At 41.7% G+C, this 18,856-nt stretch overlaps 1 protein-coding gene across 6 annotated transcripts in view; it reads right to left on the bottom strand.

Moving 5' to 3' along the window:
* Positions 1-18,856, bottom strand: part of LOC141010378 (SPARC-related modular calcium-binding protein 1-like) — a 52,884-nt gene that overhangs the window by 13,920 nt on the left and 20,108 nt on the right. For 3 of the 6 annotated variants that reach the window (XM_073483310.1, XM_073483308.1, XM_073483309.1), the window contains exons 3-11: positions 18,070-18,153; positions 15,222-15,334; positions 14,991-15,090; positions 12,493-12,543; positions 11,961-12,008; positions 9,665-9,754; positions 8,814-8,894; positions 2,794-2,986; positions 974-1,056 (exon numbers count right to left, since the gene is read on the bottom strand). In XM_073483310.1, the coding sequence (XP_073339411.1) occupies positions 974-1,056; positions 2,794-2,986; positions 8,814-8,894; positions 9,665-9,754; positions 11,961-12,008; positions 12,493-12,543; positions 14,991-15,090; positions 15,222-15,334; positions 18,070-18,153 (843 nt within the window). The remainder of the gene's footprint in view (positions 1-973; positions 1,057-2,793; positions 2,987-8,813; positions 8,895-9,664; positions 9,755-11,960; positions 12,009-12,492; positions 12,544-14,990; positions 15,091-15,221; positions 15,335-18,069; positions 18,154-18,856) is intronic. The other 3 variants (XM_073483312.1, XM_073483313.1, XM_073483314.1) reach the window with 3 other exon arrangements.

Raw genomic sequence — 18,856 nt, 5'->3', positions numbered from 1 at the left:
AGTACCTCAGTGTTGGATGAAAATGACATTCCTGAACTGACTGAACTGGAAGTGAACAGATCCCAGCCTTCGCTCTCAGGGGACGAGCTCTTACAGTATCTCTTCCCCCTGACAGTGGTGGTATTGTGCCACTTTGTGTCCAGTGAGATTCAACCTGTAGCTGCATGCTGTTAATAGACTGCCCTCTCAAGCATTCATCTCCCCTTTCCTTGATGTGACAACCATGAAATATTGTGCTTTGTTGTGGCGGTTCAGAACATCCCTCTACAGTACATAAAAATATCTCTCCACTCAGCACCCTGCGGTCTCCAACACCCCCAGCAGCCCCCCACAGCCTGCCCACCACACCCCGCAACACTCACACCTTCCATAAAACATGCCACACATCTGCTGCACAGTCAGGAGTCATGCTTGACTCTGTAAACTCACCAGATGGGGAATTAAATAAGAGTTACAATGCAACCTAAAATGATGGGGAAACAGAGGGGCAACAAAAGTAAGTGAGCAGTAACAAGGGCAGAGGAGTATGAGCCGAGGTTACGACCTCTGCTTTAGAGTCTCTGATCTTTGCTGCCGGGGAATCCAACACCACCGAGTGTGGTTCGGTTGATTCTTAATCAAAGCCCTCGGTTAGCATGAAATGGGGGCGGGATGTATGTCGAGTTCAGATCAAAGATTGGTGACAAGACAAAACTGGTGTAGAACAGTACAGCAGTGCAAACGGGCCCGACTCATCTCGACTCAAGCAGGTTGAATGCGTCTAAATGAAGGAACTTTCTAAGAAATCGATCAATCAGATTTTGCGTGTTTGTACAAAAGCTGCAAAAGGACTCACATCTAGCTTTTGTCTACTTCTGTCTGACCCCTTCTACAAAAAATGACTCCAAATGTGATGTGCTAATGAGTATTTAAGCCTCCACATTTGTTAAAAATACAGTTTGACACAAGATAATAAATTGAATCCAAGAAAAACCTGTCAGGTCTCTGCCTTGGAAGGGATCTTCAGTGTCCGAGACACGAGATCGTGCAGCGCTGTCGCACTCCGGCGTCTGGTACCTGTTACACAAAGAGGAGAGGACAGCAGGAACATGGTGGAGACATAAGAAGAAGCTCATGAAGGAAATAAACCTTTTTAACGTGTGAAACACCTGACACGTCTGAGGAGAAGAAAATAAGACTCAACAAACAAAAACACCACAAAAGATTTTCCTGTTTCGGGCCTCAGAACAATCTGAGGTGGAGCTTCAAACTAGGATGTTATTGTTGCAGGAGAAATATCTTTGCTTATCTGCATGCATTTAAAACCACCACCTATTGCTCTCTGGCATTAATCTGTGCATCCACTGCTCTGTAAAGAATTAACGACTGCGATTAACCTTTCTTTTTATCGACGCATAATAAATAAATTTGATTTGACGTGCACAAAGCCATAACAAACTGTTCGGCATTATGCGTGGCATGACTCGTTCTCTCCTGGCTATTGTATCAGTGGTTTCTTGAATCGGATGGAAAATTGAGCATGTGTGTCTCATTTGCCTTTTTTTTTTTTTTTTCTTTTCAAAGTAAAAGCAAGTTGTCATTTCTTTTTTCACAGTCTGTAGGGCCACTGATCCAAGATGGGATGTCTGATGCATGACTCTTCACATTGCTGTCCAGAGGAAAGAAATTAGGATGAGTGACACGAGGTCCAGTCCAAAACACAAGTGAAGATATAATAATCGCCTCAAGGTTGTAATCCAATATTTCAAAAATGCAGATGAGAGTTTGTTCTGGGTAAAGGAGTTATTTTGTGTTTTATTTCACTACCTTCATTTGAAAGTATCCCGTCTTCAAATAGGAGCAAGGCTGAACACCAGCTAACTTTTTTTCTGATTGGAAAAAAGTCTGTACCTCATCCTGTAAAACATAAACCCTCCCATGGAGAGAGAATAATGAAGCCTCTTCAGGAACAAAAACAGCTCATCTGTTTAGCAGTTCATGCTTTCAAACATCCAACATCTTTCCCTTTATCCAGCGCTGTGTTTCAAGTTGTAATATTCACATTCTAGATACAACTCATGAAAAGTTTTTAAACAACCGAAACATGAGCAATGAGCATCGTTTGTTTCAGCATTTTTCTATCCCCGTCCATGTGACATCCATTGTGCTTCCACCGTTTCCCTGCAGGCAATATAAACAGCAGCGACTGCACTGAAAACAAACGTCATACCAAACACTGAGTGTTTATGGCCAGCTGAACGACATTCCCATCAGGGGCTTGAAGCTAATTGTTTTGCCAAGTGAGCCAGCAGCAGCAGCGGCATGATCCTGAAGTCCTCATGATGGATTTAAAGTCGAAGCAGCAAAATCTTTTAGCCGTTAGCTCCAGGAATGACAATGACGCTCTGTTGGTTTGTTGGTCCGTAAATGTGTTAAGTGAGTTTATGATCATGCTTACAATTGTTAGGGATGATCTCAGACGAAGATGTGTGTGGCTGCCTGTCCCAATCTTCGGACAGATTGTATGTTTTGGGTTGGTAGCCCTTTTTTTATACCTTTAAGTGAAGCCTAACAGAGCTGATATGGCTGTAGAGTCTATTAAAATGACATTCAGAGACTTTACTGCCAAATCAAGCTACTGTAGGTATGAAGTAAAAACATTTGTCTTTAAAAGTATGCAGTCTTGTCTTTGGTAGAAGAGGAAATAAACACTCAATAAGGACAGAAGCTTATTATATATTCTTGTGGACATATTAATGCCTTAGTAGCTTAATAAATATATGGGTTAAGTGTTTTTTCTATATAAGACATTACCTGGTGGAGGTTCCAGGAATGGGCCGTCCCGTGTCCACCAGAACACACCAGCAGTAGCCTGTTGACTGGTGGCACTGGACCGGTTTGTAAAGGCCTCCGGGCCCACAGTCTGGGATGAAAATGGCCTCGCGAGGATTCTGCCGAGCCTCGTCCAGTGCGCTCTGTCGCTCCTGGTCACAAGAGGGAACTTTCTCTAAAACCGTGAGAAACACACTCAATGCACAATGCACAATCAGACGACCAGAAATACACATTATATAATAAGATAATACATTTTTTTTGCAAATCAGTCGACCTCACCACGCTGTATTAACTCATCTGTATCCTGCAACATGAAGCCCTGCTACAATAAAACCTTTGGTAGTCCTGCCTCAGGTTGTATTGAAAAGCCTTTTCCCTCCACAATCTGTCATATGTGTCATATCTTCAACAACAGCAGCTCGGCCCTCGAGAGATGCTCCTGCAACACCTTGTCCCACCACGCTGTATTTACATTCACATCCATTTAGTCCATTGCTCACTCTTCAGCAAAGTACAACAGAGCTGCACCGCTAAACCGGTTACCATGGCGACGGAGAGTGCTTTTACCGCTCCTGATCCCTCGCTACGAAGCACTGACCTACAATAGGAGGGTCATGCTAACAGTTTAAAGGCCTTTTCTTCAGGGCGGTGACGTGGCGCTTTCACATTTTTGGGGCTGATTAGTTCGGGTAGTCACACAGTTCCAGGAACCAAAAGCATAATCAAGACAATACGGCCCAGTCACTGCCTGATTCAAGACAACAAAAGGGAAAAGAGGTTCTGAAATTCGATATATTTCTCCTTTTTCGTCAGAATTCAGTATATTCTCTAACCCATAACAGTGGAGGCATTCACATTCTTTACTTAAACTGGCTTTAATTAATAGTTCATACTAACAGTAGATCAAAAGACTACCTGTATGTGAAAGAGGTTGATCTTGGTGACAAACCCACTAATATCACCCAGATCTGTAGTTCCCCTCAATGTTTGGTGTCTTTAAGCTTTTTGTTTTGGTTTCAAAGCCAATCAAGTCTCATCGCTCTAATCAACCTTGTTTCCAGGTTGGAAAGCAGGTTAAAAAGTAGAACGCGTCAAACTTGAAGCCTACAGGCCCCTGAATGCATCCCCATTTTGTTCTTTGCGCACTGATGGCATCTAGCCGCTAGCTATCCATTTCCAGCTACTGTACTCTAGCCGAGTGGTTGTAACTAGTAACGTTAACAGTAGCAGCCAGGCAAAATGTCCAAGAATAGAAAAGTTGATTAAGGGGGGGGGGAATTTAGTAAGAAATAGGAATGTGAATGCATTTTTCTTCTCTGCAATGAGGTAGTGGGTTAACCCTAACCCAAAGGAAAACAATTTATGACAGTACCTATGCTAACCTTAACCACCAAGAACAGCAAGAAGAAGTCCAAGAATGTTAATGCAGGCTGTCAACAGCGTTGTCAACAGAATATGTTTGCAATTGTTACAACAAAAACTGATCCAGCAATTAAATGCTAAGGCCAAACAGAACAAAAACACAGGAACCTCCCCCCCTCAGTGCCTGCTGTTGCTCGCCATCTTAAGACGAATGCACAGTAAAGTATTCTGGCTGTTTGGGCCAAATAAACTTGTGGTTAAACTTGCCTGAGCTATTCAAAACAACTCAAATTATCCAGCGTTCAAACTCACACAGATAGTGCGAGGTGACCCGCTTTCCTTTCTCCTATGGGTGACGTCACGGTTACTCTCTCCACTATTTTTACAGTCGATGCTTTTTGGCTTACATGTTGCATCAGCATTCACCACAGCAATCTAAAACTATAGCTAAGAGATGCCCTTTAATTCACATTCAAACACAATGCTGTTCGATGTCATGGTTGATTTTGAAACTTTAGATCAGTCTTTCCCTTTTTTTGACTACATTTATTTCACAAAATGTAATCTACAAAAGTTAATCACAATAGTTTTTTGTCATCCTCCATAATAATGCCAATAAGGATGGAGATGAGAGTGACAGCAGGTTTAGCAGCAGTGTGTGTGTGTGTGTGAGGGTTCATGTTTCCTGAGCACGGCTGCCAACAGAGAACTAAACGCGCCCCTGCACCAGAGAACTTTCTCTCCTGCGAAGACTCACTCTCAAGTGTTCTTAACGCTGTACCGTGGCTCTGGTCCTCGCCAAGGCTCCTTCCACATCCAAATTATTTAGCACTGTTTATTATACAGAGGTTATGCTGGCGCCAGGCGCTATGATTCCCAAAAGAAAATTGTTTTTATACATATAAATGGAAAAAAAAAGGCTGGACGGTTGCAATGTAATCCTCTCAGTTATGTGCGGAGTTGAAATTCAATCTACAACTTCTCTGCCTGCCTTGCATTTCTGCTCTATTTATTTTTTTATTTTTGTTTCTTTTTTTTCAGTTGTACTTCTCTTCCCTTGGCAGGAACTGAATGATGAGAAACACAAAACCTCAGAAAACAAATATTGTGCTGAAAAAAGCAAACCACACAAGTGGATGTCAGTGATGGTTGTAAAAATGTGCTTGTTGTTTGGGGTAATTTTTTCTTCAGGGCGAACTGATAATGGACAAAAGATGACCGTCTGCAGTGTCTTTGATCATCCCATTATATGCCTTTCACTTTGGACCTTGTCCTCCATTCTCCGAGCCATGGGAAACTATTTTTAAATGATCTTCTCTCTCCCTGATTTCTCAGTTTCTCTCCCTTAATCATTCATATTTTATCAATCTTTCAATCCCCTCCTTCCACCTCTCTGATGCCTTTGTCTCTCATTCTTTCACTTTCTTTTCCTCTACTCATTGTTTCTCTCCATCCAAATACCTCCCTCTCTGAACCTACCCCCACCCCACCCCACCCTCTCTACTCTTCGCTTCACTCCAATGGCTTTCAGCTGTGCGGTAATCACTGCAATATTGTCTCTAGCAAGCCTTCTCTGCAGTTAAAATAGCGGAAATGTTAGTAATAGGGGAGCTCTGTGAGTAGGTATGTAGGTGCATGTGTGTGTTTACGACCCTGAGTGCAACAAAAACCGGAGATGATGGAGAGTTCGCACATAAAATGTTTCAACATCATCACTGGTTAGCGTGTTTGGTTGCTACGTGCTACCGTGGTCACTTATTGTGCTGAAAAGTGAAACAGAAGCGTTTTGCTGCCTCAAACTCACTCACCCTGCATATTTTCATACAAAATCATGCTTTTATAAGACCGGATTACATTAAATCCCTTCAGCATTTTGTTTTTCTTTTGTTTGCCTCGCCGAGCAGCGGTTAGCGGGTTTCTGGTTCTCCACACACTTTTATAAATGAGCTGCATGACAGAGCTCTTCCCCCTCCTTACAGCGCTGGAACAACAGCACGTCAAAACCTGGCAACAAAGCATCTGCTCTGAAAAATGGACTTTGCATCGCTTTGCCTAAGCAAACACGTTTCACTAACACAATCTCCACTTCGCTCTAAATCATAATTATGGGGTATCCAGAGACAGAGAGCCAGTAAATGAATAACGTAGCTCATGTGTGCAGAGGAGAGAGCTGCTTCTTGAGTGGAGAGAAGGATTGGAGAGGTTCTGATTCTGAGTGTAAATATTGAGGATTTGTTGCAACAGATCTTCTCTAGTTTGGAAAAGGTTTTAGCAAGAAAGAAAGCAAGCAAGCTATGTGTAATGATCTCAGTCTTAGATTTAGGATTTGGGCCTGAAGAGCTGGCATCTATAAAGCAACAAGCAGCGCCAACAGTAATACCACAGGGAAACACTAGGAGGAGGGAAGGTTGAAAAGTTTAAAACTATAAATGCTGGGCTGCAACTAACACTTATTTTTCTTGATTTCTGGATTTTTCGTATAGTCCAGTTGCTCGTTATATTTGACAGACAGTCAAAAACCCAAAGATATTCAGTTGATGTGTGATAAAGAAAAGCAACAAATCTAGAAACTGGAACCAAAATGTTTTCAGTGCATCTTTTTTGTTGTTTCCAAAGAGGCGAGAGCGTTCGTGGCCTCTCCGAGGGCTTCGAGTTTAAAATCTCTGAACTTTTCAGAAAGGTGCTGGAGCTCTTTTTTGACCTTTTCTTGATATTCACCGTATTTTTGTCTCCAATCGAGTCACATCGAGTCAAGCACGCACATCCTTCTTGCTCTGATGTCCCGATGTCTAAAGGAGCTGTGTCGATCATACAGATAGGCGTTTTTTCTCTCAGTGCACTACGCTTCATCCCAGTGCTCCCAAGTGCACCGCCAGCGCTTTTCTGCCCAAAAAAAACACTATGCGGACATGGGCCCTTACATTGATGATCAAAGTAGTTGCCAATGAATTATCCATCAATATACTACTCTGTTCTAACCGAATATACTCGAGTACCAGAGGTCTGACTGTGAAGAAGAAGTGGGTCACGTGAAAAGTTTGTTGGATTTAACGTTATCAAATCCGTTGAGGTTGGGAAGGAAGAAGATGGGGAGGGAACGCAGGAAAGAAATGACAAAAAACAATCATTAGATTAGTGATATATTCAGTTGTGTTGGTAAATGCTGTAATAACAACAGATATCCTATAAAGTCAAGAAATAAAGTACAGTGTTTTTTTAAATGTAGTGAAGAAAAAGTTCAGTTTCACTTTACTAAGAGCTCAAGTACAAGGAGCATCACAACTGTAGACTTCAGCACTTTACTTTATGGGATGTACTTGGTTAGTTCCCAGCACACACACTCAGTCTGTACGCAATCACATACAGATGCAGTCGCTGACACACACACATCGCAGCATCATGTCTCAATCGTGATGACATCTCCCCCTCAGTCAGCCTTGTCGCTTGTGCTTTGAGGACACCGGATGCTGATTGGAAACAGGAAGCTGGTGTTTCCACAGAAGTTTCAAAGAGCTGTCACAGCGAATTTCTCATCTAACATACAATCCTTAACCACAGTTTCCCCCACCGCCATCGCCGTCATTCAAAATACTGAGGAAGTTATTACAATCAACTTTTTGTGTGCTCAGTTGTCTGGGAGGGAGCTAACTATGCATCCTAATATAACAAGCACACATTCATATACACTAATCTGTGTGTGTAAAGGCTGAGGCTTGCAACTATTATTCATCCATCGTAATTTATCTGATTGAAAATCTGTGTATTTAGTACTGTAGATATCAGTAATTGGGGACATCAAAACTCTCTATGAGACTAAAGCTGAATAATAACATAACGTGAAGACAGAAATGCACACTTCGCAGAATATTAAATAAAAGACAAGCACCACATATCAGCTAACCAACAATCCATCCAACCCTGCACACATACACACTGTACTCATGCACTCAACCCCCACCGCCACACTGACTCGGCGCAGAAGCGTGAAAGCCGTCCAGCTGCCCAGAGGCTAGTGAACATGTCGAGGCATAATTGAAAAGGAGACGGGGAAAGCTAAACAAATTACACCAGAGGAAAGAAACCAAGAAACATAACCCCGACAGTGCAGGGCTGTCTTTAAACTGGAAATGTTTTACATTTAAATTATTGGCTTTGAAACTGGTTACACCAGACAGACTTCCAAAGTGTTGGCTTTATTTATTTGAGCTACTTCTCTGGTATAGTTTTCATCGTCGTCTGAAGATCAATATGTGGCTAATAACTGTATGCTGAAAACAGAAGATATTTGAGAAGGTGGATGTGCTGGCAAGAGAGGTGCGTTCATCAGTGGATATGATCCCTGACCTACGACTGCCGATTCTCTAAGTGTTGTTTTTTTCCCTCCAATCCTACGTCTACGTGCGTGTCCGAAGAAATTTCATTTTCTTTATCAAAGATCCTGTATTGAGTTGTCTGGGAAGAGGGTTAACTCTGGACAGATTTGAGAAACCAAACTGAATTTCCATCTTTTTCTGTTATTTGTTGAAAACTTGGTGGATATTATTTGAAAACACTATTAAAGTGTTAATTTACTTCACATATCAAGGAAGAATAGATGCGTAAAGTTCTCAGAATGAGGACGGGTCTCTTTCTCTCACCTTGCTTCCTGGAACTGGAGCTGTTCTGCTTATTTTCTTTATAAACCAGCTGTTTTATCCACAGCGTTGGAGCGGTAATCTCTGCAATGACAGCAAGACAGAGTGATGATGAACTCCACAGTGTTTACACAGCTAAGCTTTATTTAACCTCGTCAGTCGGGTCCTGTCAACCAGTAGCTTCATATTTCCAACCCTCGCACAGCCAAGCTTTGACCACAAAACCAAGAAGAGAAAATTTCATCCAAAGTCCTCGTATTTTCCAAAAATATCAAATTTGTCATTTGGTTTTTTTGACAGCTGGAGTTTTCCATTTGATGTAATGGTTCATTTTTAAACAATTACATCTTGAGTTTGAATATTAATAGTCTGACACGCTGCAGCTTCACTGAAGTGAAGAACAATCAAGAGCTTAAAGGTACACAAAAGTAGTATCTAGTCACCCTCATGTTTCGTAGTCCACAAAACATTTCTGGAGCTTCACAGCAAAACAGTGTTGCAGCATTTTCCTGAACAACTCAAGTAGATGGGGACTAGTTTTAAAAAACAACTGAAAGAAGCCATGAAAATGGCATGATCCATGATGTAAATAACGTCTTTTCAAATCAATTTGGGATCTCAGGGTTTCTGAAGATTTTAAAAACAAGTCGACGTCTACTTCAGTTGTTTAGGAGAATGCTATTTAGCTGTGAAGCTCCAGAAATGTTTTGTGGACCACGAAACTTCAACTGACTTTCCATCGGCGTCTGGGCGAGAAGACTGAATTTTTCATTTTTGGGTGAACTTATCCTTTAACTTAAGGTGGCTGGTATGAATACATGCTACAGATGGAGAAGTAGTTGGAGGAGACTTACCATCACCCTCAGGGGGGACGTGAGTCTCCATAGTGGGTGTGGGCTTGGAGCCATCATCTGGGTTGAGGGTGAGAAAGAAACGGAAAGAGACTACCATTATTGAGGTTAATACAATCTACTCTCCAGAACTGTTGAATGGTTGGGATTTGCACATGGCCCGGCCAAGACAGATAGAAAAACAGACAGAGAGAGACAGATTGAATAATAGAAAAACACAGGACGACCACCCACATGTGGCTCTACATCTCTCACATAACACATCAACTAATCAACTCCTTACACACACTCTCACAACAAGCTGCACATTTATCACACTCATAATCACTTGCAACCACACACACATGCACGTACTGTACATACACTCGCATAACGAGACCACCAGCCCCCCCCATCAGGACCCGCATGAGTGCGGTGCAGGTGTAGGATGTGTTGATAGGCACAAAAAAAGGCCCACCCACAACGAGCCCAAACACAGAGGTGAGCTGAGGGAGGGGAGGAGTGTGAACTTTGTCAAAATAGGGAAATTTGTCCCACTAAGGATGCCGATGTTTGGCAATTGCTTGTTCCGCCCAAAACGTTCCAGTGTACGATGAAATCTGGCAGTGATAGTGACAGTCTCCTGAGGATTATTCCAGCTCTGCCGTCACATCAAAAATTGTCGCTTGACTCATGAAACGAATATACAGATTTTGTCTTCATGGATGTTCATCGCATTCAAAAAATGATTAATGGCATCGGTTGCCTTGGTTGTATTTCATTGCTCCATCTGTACAGCAAAAATATGAGAAAGTTTTGGAATTAATGTCGCGATAGACCGATTATCTGCTTGATTGTTGGTTGCGATATTCAGGATTTTTCTGATTAACGGTATCTGTGATTTTGTGTACACGTGCACTCAACCCCCACCATACTGACTTGCTGCAGTCAGTTTTTTGTTTGGCATCTAGATCTTGTTTACAAGTAATTATGCAAATGTGTCACTACTGCAGATAGAAAATGATGAGCAAATTCTCACTGTCCTAAAGTCTTAACATAGCTTTATACTGTGTGTTGAAGAAAAAATAAATATTTCTAATGTTTAACAACATTGACTTCTGGTATCACACAAAATCTAAAAAATGTTTTAGTAAGATTCAGGAAAAATGCCCCAAACACCACATTTTTTTACATATATCTCAGACAGTGCTGTGAATTGAGCTACCTAGAATACTCACCCATGTGCAGTTTTGTAGCATCTGGGACACTCCTTAGGAAATAATTCAATTAAAGCACACCACAGAGAACTGGAGTCACTAAAGTACGTCCTTAAAATCAGACGGCTCGTCAGTAAACACTGATCTGAGGTCAAACTGACCTGATCTGGTCAAACTGGAAATAAAATACAATAGTTACTAGTTTGGTCTCAGACAAGTGCAAACCTGGTCAAACAACCTGCTGCAGATTTCGTTCTTGAAAGCTTTTTTACTGGTAATTCTGAACTTTCCCAATAAAACACAGTAATGATGCATGCTGAGCATGTTTAAATGCATTCTGTAACTTACAGTATATGTCAATTACTGTTTGATCCAGGTCTGGACTGTGAGCTAAAAACTGTGAGGGGAAAAAAACAATTAATGTAAGCATCGACAGCAAACCCTCACCTCGACTATCACCTGCACCCTCATCTTTCACCCTCTACCCCACAAGTCATCCACAACTGCCTCATGTCTCTTTCACATGCAAAAAAACTCCTATTTCATCACTTTAAACGATGAATATGGCTATTGTTAATACTCACTGCTGTCAAGCTAACATGTTAGTATTGGGAAACCTTTGTGAGCCTGGTGAAAGATTTTGATTATGTGCCATGAGTGCATGGGCTGCGTGCGCGCCGGTGGGCAGGTACATGGGCAGAAAAGCAGGCAGGCTGTCCAATCATTTTATTCGATCCGAATTAAATTACTGAATAGGCCACAGGTGCCACAGGCATCCGATTTTTCCTTTTCTTTTCCCGAGCATTTGTTTTAGTGATAGCTACAAATAAAACTAAGCATGCTTCTAAAATAACTCCCCAACCCCGGCTTTAAGATGCATTGGTTAACTCTAAAGAACATCTAAATCATCTGAAAGTTACAAGTGAAACATCAGTCATGTTCCTTTCTGCCCTGAACAAATATGGACTTTGCACAGATGAGATGGGAAAAAAATAAGGTCAAAAGACACTTTGAACGCGTGCTCTCTTTCTGTCTCTTCCACACAAATAGAAGCACTCACATACAGTACATGCTCACACAACCTCCAGCAGATCTCAACTCACCTTTTCTACCAGAGTTCGGTGGCCCAGGCGGTTTATCGGTTACTGACCCTGTAAAGAAAGAACAAAACATAACATGTACGAAGCAAAGACTAGACAGCAGCGACAACTCCTCTGGGCTGTTTATTCATTTTAGAAACAAAAACAATCACTCAAAAATTAACCCCTGACTGCCAATAAATCATTTTGCAAAAGATTTTTCATAATGTTTTATTGTTCCAACATCACACAGGAACACAAACCAAAACCAAAACTCCCACAGATTACCAAACCCACTGACGTCTAGACTATAGTTAGACGTGGAGGCTTATCAAAGTTTGATGAGTACGGTCTGTTAGTACTTGATAGCAGGCACACATTGAAACATTAAGCTTGTTGCTTTATAAGTTTCCAAATATCATTCTCATTTGGTGCATGCAGGTAGGCGGTTTCATGCGTGGATGCATGGAGGGAAAAGAGCTAAATTAGACAGTGCAACCAATTACAAAAAGGGGAGAAAATTTTGAGTTAAGGCAACTGGAAGGAAATTTACTACCTGACAATCCACTTGTCCCAGCATGAGTTCCCATAAATTCACGGAAGTTTCCTGCAAACGTACGTGAGATGATTGATTTGGGTCATAGTGTACAGGGGCGTCTGAGTATGAAAGTGAAGGTTATTTGTTGTCAGTCGAGAGCGGATGAGAGGGAGCGTAAGGGGGATGAGAGTTGGGCAATGTACGACTGTTGCAGCTGTAAACAGTTACAGGTTTATTGTGCCCAGATTCTGGTTCCAGTGTCGTACATACCTTTGCAAGAAACAATGAAGATATTGGATCTTATGCAGGACAGAAAGGACACAGGTAGAGACTGGATTTCATAAAGAGTTTGTTTAAAGCTGGGCAGCTGAGTATATTTTATTGAATGTTTTTATTTTTATACAACATTTGTCCCTAACTCTTGCTATTATTGCTCTAAGCTGTTACCAGAAGTCACGTCCATTTAGTATTTTCCGATGGCTGTCCATCATTTTGAAGGATGAGAAAACTGAGGGCCATCTACTGTTACGTTAATAAATTACGAGACTACTACTAGTAGTAAGACCGTGTCTCATTATCATAACATTAGTAGTAGTAATAGATTATGATTGAATATTTACAACCGTGCTCCTGTCAGGAAGTCTAACACAACCCCTGGCTGGCACTGAACCTTCATACACATGTACTTTTCCTGCAGACCATCACACGCGTTATCGTCGAGTGAATCGCCAGGATTATTACAGGCAAATTGATCGTGTTAACTTACTGACCAGATAGTGACAATGACCACAAGTAGTTACTCTGACACAAAGCTTTCAGCAGAGCACTTTGAAAGATTTTGTAAAATCTGTTTTCCCCAAATACCTAAACACACTGCACGGAGAGTCATCTTCAAGATGCACAGATGGTTTGCATCAAAAAAGCTTTCTTGTCTCGTGAACAAATACCAAATATCTGAACTTCCACTACGCATAAATATACATATGTAAACGGAAAAAGCAGTGCAGATATGTAACCATGCTCCATTTGTGAACAGCTTCTATTCATGAGACTGAAGCACAGCAGGTGCTGAGGGAAACCATACAGGTGATTAGTGGCACAAGTGGGAAACACAGAGAAGAGACAGGGCACAGATTGTTTGAGGCAGAGAGATAAAGAAGCTGAGACATGAACAGACTGAGTCAGAGCGGGAAGCCTCTGGCGGTCTGTTGAGCAGCTTCAGAGGGGCATGCGACCACTCTCACCACACTCTCCACACAAAATTTGCACCATATGCTCGAGTGGCTGTGCAATCCAATTCTGGCAAAGACCGCTGTGTATTATCTTCTGAGGGAAAATGATGGTGATTATCATAAAGTGTTCCCATCCAGGATGAGTGCGGAGAGCTCTGCTCTCTCTCTCTCTCCTCCGGGCCGCTCGGAGCAGTTGGAGGAGGGGGAGAGGGGGAGGCTCGAGAGGCCCCTGGATGTATGGCCATTAGCCTCCTCGTTGACCTTGCACCTGCTATACGCCACATGACATGTAATGCATGTGTGCTCTTAGTATGGCAAGATGAGGCCTCTTAAATGGTAATGGTTCATTCTTGGTCCTTCATTAGCAAAGTCAGGCTTTCTAAAAGTCATTCGTTTTAGCTCAGTTTAAAAAGGTGAGCCAGGTGAAGTTTTGTAGTCCACAAAACATTTCTGGAGCTTCACAGCAAAACTGTCTTCTCTTAAACGGCCGGAAAATATAGTATAAAATGGCTTCATACAGCTCATCCAATGCAGTCCAAGTCTCCAGACTTCGAGATCCCAAACTGAATGAAGTAGACATTTTGAAGCGCGATGAACCTCGCGCACCCGCTTCAGATGAGGTGCACGCTATCGCTTTTAGCTTAGCAGTTTTCAAAAGGATGTAAATAACACTTTTCAAAGGCTCTTGGGCCTTCTGGAGATTTGGATTACACTACAGTTTTTTTGTTTGTTTTTTTACTTTTTAAAGAGTTCCCATCTATTTCAGTTTAGAAGAATGCTGCAACACTGTTTTGCTCCCTTGTCCTTTAAGTTTTACTGCAAATATATAGTTGTATATTACTGTAACACATCCATCCATTCTCAATCTCAATGTAAATCCTGTGAACAAAAACTATTTCTAGCTGTTTTTCACTCTTGAGAAATGTCCACTTCTCACACTGACTGAGAGTTAATTGGCCCAAACCTCAGTGACTTGGCTTCCAAAATCTCTTGGCTCATTTGAACCGCTGAAATTTCTAAATGCTTGTTATTTTATGCTGCTTCTGTCAGGAAGCCTTCAACCTTTCTAAACATTGTTAAACATTACATTAGAAGAGCTGCTCTCGCTGCTCAAATAACTCTGATCACTAATGTGCACAGCTCTGAGGCAGGACAGATGCAAGCTGTGCTGGCAGCACAGTCTTAACACATCAGCAACCTTATATGGGAGAAAAGTTTTAAGATTCTTTTGAAAAGCTCTGGACATGTCATCCACAGGTCTTCAGGACGTTTTCCCACCAGTACCTGAACACACCGGGGTCCTGTTGTGCACAGAGGAGCCACTCACTGGCTTGCCGTCACTTGTTACACACCAGCAGTAGCCTGTCAGAGTATGACACTGGACCTGCAGAGGCAGAAAGGTACATCACGCTTAAAAATGACAACAGCTTATATCATGAGTTTGTTACTGTATTAGTCCGTATATTCAGCAGAAGGTTCAGCATGACGTAAATCTGATGAGGAAGCGAGACGGACCTGAGCATACGTTCCATCCTCGTTGCATTCTGGGATAAACATGGACTCCTGTGGTCTCCGGGCTTGTTCCAAAGCCTGGGTCCTCTCAACACGGCACTTGGACTGACCCGCATCTGTAACAGATTGACAGGACGGCCTGCTAAAATACATCGCGTACACAAACCAACAGCACATGAGATGTGTGTTCTTTGTTAACAATACCCTGTTCACACCGGGAGCTGACCGGCACAGCCACAGATTGCTGCTATTGGCCACAGAGTGTCGTCTGACGTTTAGGTGCCTTGCTCAAGGGCAACTTTTTGATAGATGTACCTGAATAGGAGTATTTATACACTTTCTGCTGATTCAAGTTTTGAATTTTGAGCCATTTTCCCAACCTTTAGGCTATTTTTCTTTACTGGTGACATGTGCTGATCAAAATCTATGTGACAGTCACAAATGTTCACGGATGAGGTCATGTTTTAAAGTCTAATTTGGGTTAAGTTTAGTCTTGTTCGCCAAACTCTACATCCAAGAAGCAGCGATGGGTGACCAAATGAAACGAACCATTACTTTGAGTTTAAACATTGTTGGAAACATTTGGGGTAATGTAGAGTAAGTACACAACTCAACAAAGGTCGTTTTTACAGATTGTAATTTCACAATTCTTCATATTACATCTTTAATTGTTGCAGCTCTACTGTCTTTAAAAACCTATGACACTCCTGTGACATGAAGCCCAGACAAGTCAAAGACCTTACACTATACAAAAAATCCTAAGACAACACATTCCTCCACACTGACCATTACCAGAGCCAGAGGTAGACTATGAGCACCACATTGTTAGTGCTGAGTGCGTCATGTGCCCTACACTGATATTTTGAAATGTCAGTGGAAAGTGAGCTTATGTTCCTGCAGCTCTGATGAGCCAGACCTGCTGTCAGGGGACAGAGATGGAAGGAGCTGAAAGGTCGGAGAATGAAGTGTGCTCCACTGGTCGCCGGTTCAAAACACTATCTGCATGCAACTACTGTTTTTATTACACTCATAGCTCCTGTGGAGTCGAGCTCCGTGTTCGACTGTTCGTGTATACACACTGACACCAGGGAGCTGACCGGTGCGACCGCAGTCCTCCACTTTTGGCAAGAGTTCTCCCCGGATAAATAAAAGTTTAAAAAAAATCAGTTCTGGACCTGAGCGGAGACAGACATGTTGTCTCCTCCAGAGTAAAAGACAGACGGAGCCAGAACAAGGTGATGATGTCACCAAGAGGGACAGACAGACATGGTTACATGAATTTATAAACTTTGAGTATATTTAGTCTTACCTTTGAGACAAAGCTCATTAAATATTGCAATGCTTGTGTCCCATGGAGAACAAGCAAAAACAGTCCAATGTCCTGCTGCAGACCCCAGCAGCTCGTTTAAAAGAGTCTGATTTATGGAAATAACTTATGATCAGAGGCTTTTTAATAAAATCTTCCCTCATATAAACGTCTGTTACCTCCGACAGGGAGGTTGTGTCTTCACCCGTTTTTTCAGCAGGATTACACTGAACGGATTTCTCACCTTCTTTAACATTTGACATTGCGAGAGGTGGTTTTTTTAATCCAATTTTCGATAAAATCATTTGAAATCTGCTTCTTTTGCTTTGACGCAGCGTGAAATCTGCAGAGAAACGTTAATGCATGAATAAACAGCCTGGCATGAGGAATAAAAGAGAAATAAGTGGGAGAATAAAAACAAGGACAAAATGTAAAAAAAAACAATGGGTAGATTAAATGGAGCACTGCAAGACTCAAGTGCAAGTAGAGTGTAAAGAAAAAAACCTCAACATTTGATTCTGATTTTCACTAATTTAATTTATAAGAGGGCTCTTTGTTAAGTCTTTGAAAGAGATTTAAAGGAAGATACTTAGTTGCAACCCATCACTGAAAACACATGCTACAACCTGAATGAAATAATACAACAGTTTATCATTTTCATTTTTAGACATTTTGAGTAACGAGCCGGCTGTGTTGACTCTACCCGTATTGTTTATTCACAGCTAAATGGTGAATAAACATGTCTTCCTGTTGTATCAACCATCGTTATGTGTTTGTTGTCGTGTGTGGTTGCTTGTTGTACCTGTTCGCAATTTATACATCTCGTACTCGAACGTATCTGTTGTGTTTAATCTGAATCTCACGCACACCTCAATAAGCCTCTGCCAGGCTTCGCCATTGTAAACAAGGATCGGTTCATGAACTGCCTGCTTAAATAAAGCTGCAGTTTCATGACAACAAAAACAGGCTCGCCGCATCTGCACTGACTGTGTGAGCTTTGCCCCGGCTTTCCTTCCCTTGGCACACCACAGATATTATGAAACAAAACCGCGCATTACCATACAGAGGGAACACATTTCACTCCAAAAATGGATTTGGTTGGGACTGCTGTTTTCCTAATGGACAGTGGGGCTGAAAAAAAAAAAGGGGGAGGGGGGAATGCCAAGATCCAACCTTGACTCTAGACCTATCAATCTCTGCTGTTGTTGAGTGGCTGGCATCCAGAGACGGAGGAAGTGTGTGATCCTGGTCTGTAAAAACTTACACGCCTACAGAGAGGCGGAAAATGAAAGACATCTTCTCATTCAGTTCCACATTTCCCAAACTGTCTGGAGTTCACTTTTGGTCCGGGCTGCAACATCTTAAACATCTGAGTCTCTGGGCTTTTTCTTTCTGAGTTTACAGTATATGATCTCCAAGGGAAGATAAGATTAGGTTACAATAAGGCATAAAATGTAATGCTAGTTTTTTGGCAATACTGAGCAATCACTGCCTGATTGTAGGACCGTGGATCGAGTTGGTGTTCGTAGGTTTCCTGGTCCTTACCTTTGAGCTCCAGGTCTCTCCCCTCAGATGAGGAAGTCGTTGCTGGAGCCACCGGCAACTGATCGATTTTAACCCAGTTCTTACCTGAAAGACAAAGTCACGCCATGTTGTTTGTATATTCAACAATACTGTTAATGCTTTTGTTGTATTGAGTATCAAAAAACACGAGTAAGATAGCATTTTAAAACAACAACAATTTTTCCGCAGGATACCACTGCTCATATGCAGCCTGAAAACCAAAAGTTAACAGACAGTTATTTTAACTTACTGACGTAGTTTAGTTACATCACCTACGTAACGTGACTTACGTTAGGTATTGTACAAACATACATTTGTAACCAAAGTTTCATAAGTCAGTTATTTTAACGCCAAACCACAATGTTTACCTAAACCTAACCAAGTAGTTTTAGTGCCTAAACCCAACCATGCTACGAAAGTCCAGTACATCTGTTACAACAACAGTCGTGTTGTTTTGCTAACGGTGATGTCTGTCATTTTAGGATTCACTGGCTATCAACCTATTCAGCAGGAAGCAAGAATGTGATGATGTACTTACATTTTAAAGGTAATTGATTTACTGGAATAAACAAAAACAAATCATTCCTGTTCCAGCTAGTCTGGCCAATTGATTCTCCCTAAAATGTGTTAAATCACAATGATACTGTGATATATAATTGCAGAAAACCATATTGTTCGCCCCTATTTGGAACCATCGTTTCTGTAGACTAGGATATCTGTTATCTCGGAGTTATGTTATTGTCAAGCAGTTACACTTTTAAGCACAGAG

The sequence above is a fragment of the Pagrus major genome, chromosome 16, assembly GCF_040436345.1.
Source record: "Pagrus major chromosome 16, Pma_NU_1.0".
NCBI classification, from domain to species: Eukaryota; Metazoa; Chordata; class Actinopteri; order Spariformes; family Sparidae; genus Pagrus; species Pagrus major.
This window is presented reverse-complemented; position numbering and strand designations above follow the sequence as displayed.